Source organism: Pangasianodon hypophthalmus, chromosome 16, assembly GCF_027358585.1.
Source record: "Pangasianodon hypophthalmus isolate fPanHyp1 chromosome 16, fPanHyp1.pri, whole genome shotgun sequence".
Lineage (NCBI taxonomy): Eukaryota > Metazoa > Chordata > Actinopteri > Siluriformes > Pangasiidae > Pangasianodon > Pangasianodon hypophthalmus.
In genome coordinates, this window is record NC_069725.1 from 12,174,040 (window position 1) to 12,183,593 (window position 9,554).

The 9,554-nt window shown below is 41.0% G+C and overlaps 1 protein-coding gene across 5 annotated transcripts; it reads left to right on the forward strand.

The window, feature by feature from the left end:
* Positions 1-351: 351 nt before the first annotated feature.
* trim101 (tripartite motif containing 101) lies at positions 352-8,101 on the forward strand. Of its 5 annotated transcripts, XR_008304321.1 has the most exons (12): positions 352-715; positions 2,671-2,819; positions 2,912-3,086; positions 3,643-3,738; positions 3,907-4,140; positions 4,253-4,275; positions 4,365-4,489; positions 4,593-4,858; positions 4,979-5,377; positions 5,665-5,777; positions 7,166-7,299; positions 7,449-8,101. XR_008304321.1 is itself a non-coding variant. In XM_053240982.1 (11 exons), exons 1-10 carry the CDS (start codon positions 551-553, stop codon positions 5,749-5,751), a joined length of 1,719 nt encoding a protein of 572 aa, XP_053096957.1. In that variant the 5' UTR covers positions 352-550; the 3' UTR covers positions 5,752-5,777; positions 7,449-8,101. The 5 variants fall into 5 exon arrangements, 3 of the variants coding, with proteins under 3 accessions (XP_053096957.1, XP_026776240.3, XP_026776242.1); XM_053240982.1 differs by lacking the exon at positions 7,166-7,299; XM_026920439.3 differs by lacking the exon at positions 7,166-7,299 and having other exon boundaries at positions 2,686-2,819.
* Positions 8,102-9,554: the final 1,453 nt, after the last annotated feature.

Consider the following 9,554-nt stretch of genomic DNA (forward strand, 5'->3'; position numbering starts at 1 on the left):
AAGGTCAAGAGTTTAAAGCTCTAAAGACACATAAAAATCATAATATGTGTTTGCCCAATATATAAATAGTTTGTTTATGTCCATAAAATGAGACTATACTGCAACCAATAGGGTCTGTAGTAACCCTGGTAGAAACATATACTCATCCATCCATTTAACTTACATTTTAAGAACATTTTGCATTTTGTATTCCTGCTTCTTGTGTACTTAAATATGCGGCTGCACTTGTCAGCATGCTGTGTACCTGATATGGACATGACTTGCCAACACAGAGGTATGTGGGGAAGGAGGGGTTGCCAACCAGTAACCGGACACCTCTACACACACACACTGAACTTGGTGCTCTTGGCATATCTATTGGCCGGTAACAGTATGTGGGAGGACCCAGACTGAGCAACAGACAAAAATCAAAGCAGAGGAAGAGATCCAGGACGAATTACAGGCATATAAAAGCTGATCTGAGGATGGTAAGATCCTTGAAGAGACATAACAGTTTTCTCACACACAACGTTACTGAATTCTCTTAGTGCCTCAGTGTTGGGACACAATCATGTCCCTTCCACTGGACCTGAGCTCCTTCCACAGGGATGCTTCACTGGGCACGCTGGAGAAGCAGCTCATCTGCCCCATCTGCCTGGAGGTCTTTACCAAACCTGTGGTCATACTGCCATGCCAGCACAACCTCTGCCGCAAATGTGCTAACGAACTTTACCAGGTAAGTTCAATTTTACTTGGTTGTTATGGGGGAATTATTTGCCCAACATGGACCCCCTACTTTTTGGGGCCATAGTGCAGTGGTGCCTCAATGGTTAAGGCTTTGGGCTGCTGATTGGAAGGTTGTGAGTTCAAATCCCAACACCACCAAGCTGTCACTGCTGAGACTTTAAGCAAAGACCTTAGTCCTTTGACTGCTTAATTGGATCCTGTATCTTGTAACTTACAAAAGTGTCAGCCAAATTAGCAAATATAAATGTAAGCAGCTAAGGTGGGTCAATTCATTATTTATCACACACAGTTATTAGCACACTGCCTCTCTGGCTAAATGTATCTGTCTGCTTACTTTGCCAGCTGATCATAAGATCACCGGATATTCAGAGCGCTGATGTGCATGCAGAAAGAAAATGCACTAGCACTGTAGCATACAGTGTAATATGTAACATTTAAGATGGTGTACACGAATCAAAACACTTGACTCATGCAAATCCTAGACAGGTGTGTGCACTGTAAATACCTAATTATAGCACTACATTCGCTGCCTTTGAGACAATGGGCATAAAAAAGACAATGATATACAGTAACTGTGAAGGCTGTGAGCGAGAAAATAAACTACTGTAGCTTCGCACTTGTATTCTTTACTATACTTCTTCTTCTTTTGCATTAAGTTCATAGGTGACCAAGTGAGGGGTGCTGGCTCAATAGGTATTCTACATTTTATTAGGCAGGGGTTCACACATTTTTATAGCCAGGGACTCTAAAATAGATTCCATATACCCCCTCAGTACAGATTTATTTTACAAACAAAATCCAACTATTCAAATACTATATCAAATACTCATTATTTAAATGTATACAATAATATTTTATTCCACTCACAGAACACATTTTTTATTAAACTGTAATTAGGTCCTAGTTGACATTATTCATATTGTACTTGTTTTTGAGTTACTGAGGTTTGGATTAAACCCATTCAGTTGAAGTCCAGTCAAACCGGCAAATAACTAAAAGAGCTCAATAATAAATGTAATAACTGTGGTAATAGTGAGTTGCACTTTCCACTACTGTAATAAAATAAAAATCATGGACTTCCTGGCTTTGCTTCACAGACCCCAATGTAAGACCCACTGTTAAAAGAGATAAATAGCACATGAAGACACTGCAGGAAAATTATCCCTGTAGCCTGAATGAAACAAATTTAAATCATATCTGCCAGACAAACAGGGAGATTTGTGTCTTTAAATTGATGATTTATTCCTCAAACACGCTCTAACATGCCTATATTCACTGGATTATTACTGACACTGTTCCTGGACTGCCAGTGGGCACCTCTGCTTAGAGCCGGGACTCTGATTTCCATTTGACCCATATGTCTCAGCTGCTGAAGCCTTTCAAAGAGTGTAACTATTTAAGGCCACTGTGTCCATCTCACTCTCTCACTCTCTCACTCTCACTCCCTCCACATCATGGTCTCCTGTGTATCCTCTACCTCAGAGGAAAAAATACAGCAACTGCAAATTATTTGTCTTTATCTGGACTTGATACTGGCACCAGTGAGGCACAGTTGTTTACAGAAGTTCGCTATTTGTTTCCATGTAAGTGATGTGCCTGAAAACGAGAATGGACACGAGGGGATTTTTACATAGTTGTGTACTTCACTTAGTAACAGAACCTAATTCAGAAGCAGCTGATGGTCAAGGGTAAGAATTCCCCAATCTTGGGTCAGAGGCCACGTGTCTCCAAAGTAGTTCGGAAAACAACATCTTGAAGTACAGGCCAAAATTAGTTTTAATAAGCAGTCATGACAACCAATACACTAAAGCATACCATGCTAATGGAGCTGTTATGCAGTTATGTGACTTACATCAACTACGGCTCAAAGCAGCAGTAGCAGCCTGTGAGGAGTTCTTTAAAGCTTAATGATAACAGAACATAATACTGAGTAAAAGATTGCAGCCTTCTCTGTTCCAGGTTGGGATTGGAGGTCGTTTTCGGTGTCCATCCTGTCGGCACGAAGTCGTTTTGGACCGTCATGGTGTTTATGGGCTCCAGAGGAACCTTCTAGTGGAAAATATCATTGATGTCTACAAGCAAGCATCTGCAAGGTTTAGATAATTGTTTTTATTTTGTCAAAGTTTATTCCTTGGTGAAATGATTACATTTTTTGTCGTTTTACAGTTATTCAATGTACCTCTAGTTGTAGGCCTCCACCGAAACCACTGGCACAAATAAACTGTGAAGAACACGAAGGGGAGAAGCTGAACATTTACTGCATCACCTGTCAGATCCCCACGTGTTCACTCTGTAAAGTGTTTGGAGCACATAAGTCCTGTCAGGTGGCTCCCGTCTCTGATGTATATCAACAGCAAAAGGTAAGACTGACAGTTTATTTGTGCCAGTGGTTTATATACTGTGTATATATATACACGATATGGTCAAAAGTATGTGAACACCTGACCATCACAACAAGATGTGTTGTTGAACATCCCTTTCCAAAACCATGGGCATTAATATGGAATTCCTTTTGCTGCTATAACAGCCTCCGCTCTAGGGCACTGATGTTAGACCTGGCATGCAGGCTTCAATGCACACTCCAATTTATTCCCAAGTCCCAAAGGTGTTCAGTGGGGTTGAGGTCAGGGGTGTGTGCATGGCACTCAAGTTCTTCCACACCAACCTTGGCAAACCATGTTTTTATGGACCTCGCTATGTGCACAGGGCCATTGTCATGCTGGAACACGTTTGGGCCCCTTAGTTTGGGGAAGGCCCACATATGGGTGTGAAGGTCAGGTGTCCACATACTTATGGCCATATAGTGTATATTAGAAAAGATCTTGCTAATGTTAAACAGTGTTGCAAATTTATCTGGCTTCCAAACGCCAAGGAAAGACACAGATAAATTAATTGTACCCAGTTTTTGTTTTATAGACCGAACTCAGTGATGGGATTGGATCCCTGGTTGCCACTAATGAGTGCATCCAAGCTTGCATAAATGATCTGGAGGAGATCTGTAGGAGTGTTGAGGTTTGGCTGGATTTTAATGCAATGCATTGCCTTTATCTGAACCTTAAGACACTAAAGCATCTAATATATATCTCTATCTTACATACAGTTCATTGTGTAATTTCATTTCTTACATGCGAACAACACAATAATGCTTAGCATGATTAGAATATATGTACACTCCAACAGGAAAATAGCAGAAACCAAAAGCAGATACTGTGTGAGAAGTTCGACCGTATGTGTGGTATCCTGGAAGAAAGACGTAAGATTATGTTACAGCGAATCACATATGAGCAGGATGAAAAGACAAGCTGGGCCCAAAGCTTGGTACATACCTACAGTGAGCATGTTGACACAAACTCAAAGTTGGTGCAGACTGCCTTGAACGCCATGGAAGAGCCAGAGATGGCTGCATTTCTTCAGGTACTCCAAGCATATACAGTATCTAGGATTTCTTAAGATTCTGTGGAATGTCTACTAGATTTCATTTTTGCTGTGTTGCTTTTTAAATCTAGTATGTTTTGCTTTCTTGCAGACCTCAAAAAACCTCATTGAACAGTAAGTTTCTGCAGATGATTTTTTTTATTACACTTTGGATCACTATCTTGCCTTTTCCACTTATGCAAACCAACTCCTTTACCTTATAGGGTCAGCGAGGCAACTAAATCTGCTCCATTGCAGACCTTACAGCCTGGATATGAAAACATGGATCACTATAAGGTTGATTTTAATGCTGAGGAGAGGGCTCTCTACCAGCTAGATTTCATCAAACGTGAGCCATGAGTGATCAATATATGTATGCATATCTAGGCAAACAATCCAATTGTACTATTCTCAGAAAATGCAGAACATTACAGTTGCTGATTATTATGCAGCTGAAGAGGAGGTTGAAGAGCCTCCAGAAGAACCAGCACCAGAACCTGAGCCAGAAGTGTTACCAGAACCTGAACCTGAGCCTGAATATGAACCAGTGCACAGTCTGGTAGAGAGCTCTGAGCCAGACAATGAACTGAAGTTGGAAAACTATGAGATAAAGAATGTTTTATCTGAGACGAAGGAGGAAAACCAGTTACAAGTAGAGGGATGTTCAGCGAGACCAAAAGATGTCATATGTGAGAAAAGTGGACTGAACACCCAACAGGTATAGTAAAGCACTTCGTTTCTCATCTTAAATCTATTTTAACGTCAAAATAAAAGGAAAAGGTGTGACAGGATTTGTGTTGTAGTGTTACTATATTATTATCCCCTATTCCCCTGTAAGGACCAGACAGAGTTAGGGTGTGAGGGGCATGATTCAGGAATCCACTGCTTAACTTCAGAAGCAGGTGAAGAGACTAAGCTCTACCCCACTTGGTATAGACCCAACAACAGGCCAATGCTTAGCCAAAGCCAAGCAACACCTACTGATGCCTTGGGGGTTCCTGGCCATATACCCAAACTCATGAGTGAACCCTCATGTCAGTTCCACCAGACAGACACACCTCTGTCCATGTGGATAAGTGGCAGCCTTATGCCTCTGTCTAATGAGAACCAGGCCCAACTCGGAAGAGGCTCACTAGAGAGCACCCAACCATATATGTCAGAGGTTGAGAAGAATATTTGTTCTGAGTTGGTCAGTGGGCCTGCCAACAAGGATAGCATGACTTCTATATCTCCACAGGTTAGTCCATTTTCAACAGATTATGGGCACAATATATCACCATCACTACTCCATCATTACTTCACTTGTGATCTTGTTGGTCTATTTCCTCAAGTGATTCCTGCATCATGGCCATCAGTCATTGTCTCTTTTTTTATATGACATATACTTATATACTTGTAATGTCTGAAAATTCTTGTGGTAGCACTGTCTACATTAGCTTTGGTGTCCAACCCCATTAGACACATAATTCTTATTTTCCACACCAGTGTCTGCTTCTCTCCATTTTCATTTCCATCTCTTCTCAGGCCATCATCCATATATTTTACGTCCTGGCCTTACTCTTCATCCTCCAGAGAGTATGGGGGAACATTCAGTGCCTTTTTTGCATATAGCACGGCTGGGGAATTACAGATTTCAGGTACTTGCTTATTAACACATATAGCTAATCATTGAAGCAGCATATTTTGAAAACGCATGCATAAAGCTATAAGCACTAATATAGATTATGAATGTTTTAATGGAAGTGGAGTTGGCTGTACACTTCCTTGAGTGACAACATTTAGGAATATCCTTTGTGTCTCCCACCAAAAAGCTTCGGTATGATAGCTATGATAATTGTCTTCATATATAAACTATTATTGAAGAATATGGTAGTTTAATGGCTAGCTTGCAAACATATTATTTTAGCATGTTAGGTATCATCAAGACCATTTGGTGGGGGTTTCTAATCAAGCTATACAACTAGCTAGCTATCAAATGTTTATTCATAGTAAATATTATATATAAGTAAATAATAAGAGGTACAGAAAAGGTGTATTCATATATTTTTATGATGCAGATAGAGAGACACCCACCTAAAGAAACCCACCTCATGCTCTTTGAGTGCGAGGGATTGTGTTACTCCATCCCCTCTCAATCAGGGCAATGTTAGCCAATCATGGGCATCTGTGAGCTCATGTATGTAGAAGAGGGTAGTTAGCACTTTCCTCCGAGTGTGTTCTACTGCCCTGTGACATACAATATATGGCCAAAAGTATGTGGACATCTGACCGTCGCATCCATATGTGGGCCTTCCCCAAACTGTTGCCACGAAGTTGGAAGATCACAAGTGTCTAGAATGCTTTACGATTTCCCTTCACTGGAACTAAGGGATCCAATCATGCTCCAGCATGACAATGCCCCTGTGCACAAAGCGAGTTCATGGTGAAGACATGGTTTGGTGTGGAAGAACTCAAGTAGCTTACACAGAGCCCTGACCTCAACCCCACTGAACACCTTTGGGATGAACTGGAACACTGACTGTGCACCAGGCCTTCTTGCCCAACCTCACTAATGCTCTTGTGGCTGAATGGGCAGAAATTTCCACAGCCACATTCCAAAACCTAGTGGAAAGCCTTCCCAGAAGAGTGGAGGCTATTATAGCAGCAAAGGGGGGACCAATTTTGGAACAGGATGTTCAACAAACACATATGGGTATAATGGTCAGGTGTCTTTTGGCCATACAGTGTAGGATGAGCAACAGTTTGAAAAAGATGCAGTTCCTTCAAGTATCTTGGAGGATGCATGTGCTAGCCTTCACTCTCTTCAGTTGTTACTTGTCATGTGATAGGGGAGAGCTAGTTAGTGGGTGGGAACTGGCAAATGACAAAATTTTGAGAAAATGGGGGAAAAAGGGAAAAAACTAAAGAAAGAAAAAAGAAAGGAAATCAACATAGATTTATAATTCAAACAAATACATAACAGTCTACTAAAAAATAAACAAAAATAGCTAAATACTCAGTGTGTGTTCCCTCTCTCGTTTTCCAGGGTGAACCCTGCTCAATGGGAGCCCAGGACAACAGAGAGATGGATCAGAGCACTGATACAAGCTTTCACAACTACTCTGATGCCCCAATGTGGTAGACAGACAGAAGCAAGCAAGCATACAAACAGTTAGTCAGGTGGGTAGTCCCAAATGTTTATCTTCAAGGTAGTGTAGCTTTATTGCTTAGAAGTCATAACTGAAAACGCTTTTTATGTGGGCTGACAGGGTCTTCTATTTTCTCGAAGCTATATGTCTGTAAATCCACTCTATGTTGGTCTTTGACAGCCTGCAGCTGCAGATCACTCAGCGGTGGGAGCCAGCTCTCCTACTGTTACAAGTGAGCCGGCTCGTATCAGCTTCTCCTTCTCCTGGCTGAATCCACTTGCCAAGAAGAAATGAATGCTCCTCTTAGAGAGAAGCCATCAGGTCCACAAGCCATTTTCTTCAGCTGGCCATAACGTACAGGCTTTACCTCAGGGCAAACTGAATGTTGTCCAGTAGGCCCACTACCACTCCTGCTGTAATTTGTAAAAGATGTATGCACCAGCTATAAGTACATAACAGATCAGTTCCACATATATGCTTTTACTTGTTACACATAGCCTTGATTATTACAAACTATATGGATATAAATTCTAAAATAGCTGCCTGAGATAGAAAGAACTTCATGTATGAAATTGTTGGTTATGAGAAAGACTTAGTGTTTAGATATATTTCTACATTGGTTTGGTTGTGACTTGAAGGTTGAAGTCATACTGTAGTGCAGTATTGAAGTGGTGCTGATGGCATAGCTGTGAAAGTGTTGCATTAGTAAAAATGTGGCAACACTTGTTTGTTGGACTGTTTATGTGTTTATTTTCAATATCTATTACAGGTCACATACACATTAAGCAATACTTAATGATGAATGTGAAAAATAAAACATACTGACAACTGTTGCTTGTTTACTTTGTTTTTGACAAGACAAACATCTTTAACCACATATATACTGATACATTCAAATCAAGTCATCCTAGTAAGAGAGCACAAGAAAAATATGTATTATTGCATATAACATAATTTAATTTAAATACAATGTTATTGTTATACTAACAGTTATTCTACAAGTATAATCAATATTGTATATTAAATAGAAGGGGAGGATTAGAGATTACACAAAGGAAATGAGACAAAAGAGTGTGATCTTCACAACTCATGCAATGGCTATAAAAATAGCTGCATGCCAGAAAGAAAAAAAAGCCATACAAACTTCTTTTGTATTAACCTAAAGGGTTTTGTTACAAGTTTCTATAAAGGTTATTACACAATAAAAAAAAACCTTCTCTAATTTTTCTAATTAGCAAATTTAACAATAGTATTAGTTTATATAACATTTTGGAGGAAATAGAAAAACAAACACACACACATTATATATACAATCAACAAGGTCAACAAGATACATTAGAAACACCTGCCTAGTATTGTGCAGGTCCCCCTTGTGCTGCTAAAACAGCTCTGACCCATCGAGGCATGGACTCTACAAGACCTCTGAAGGTGTGCTGTGGTATCTGGCACCAAGACACTAGCAGCAGATCCTTTAAGTCCTGGAAGTTGCGAGGTAGAGCAGATCGCACTTGTTTGTCCAGCACATCCCACAAATGCTCGATTGGATTGAGATCTGGGGAATTTGGGGGCCAAGACAACACCTTGAACTCTTTGTCATGATCCTCAAACCATTCCTGAACAATTTTTGCAGTGTGGCAGCGTGCATTATCCTGCTGAAAGAGGCCACTGCCATTATGGGAATACCATTGCCATGAAGGGGTGTTCTTGGTCTGTAACAATGTTTAGGTAGGTGGTACTTGTCAAAAGTAACATCCACATGAATCCCAGGACCCAAGTTTTCGCAGCAGAACATTGCCCAGAGCATCACACTGCTTCTGCCGGCTTGCCTACTTCCAATAGTGCATCCTGTTGTCATGTCTTCCCCACGTAAAGGATGCACACGCACCCGGCCATCCACATTATGTAAAAGAAATTATGATTCAGTAGACCAGGCCACCTTCTTCCATTGCTCCATGGTCCAGTTCTAATGCTTATGTGCCCATTTAAGGCGCTTTCGGTGGTGAACAGGGGTCAGCATGAGCACTCTGACCGGTCTGCGTCTACACAGCCCCATACGCAGCAAGCTGTGATGCACTGTGTGTTCTGACACTTTTCTATCATAGCCAGCATTAACTTTTTCAGCAGCATTTGTGCTACAGTAGCTCTTCTGTGGGATCGGACCAGACAGACTAGCCTTCCCTCCCCACGTGCATCACGGTTGTCCTTCCTTGGACCGTTTTCGGTAGGTACTAACCATGGCATACCGGGAACACCCCACAAGACCTGCTGTTTTGGAGATGCTCTGAC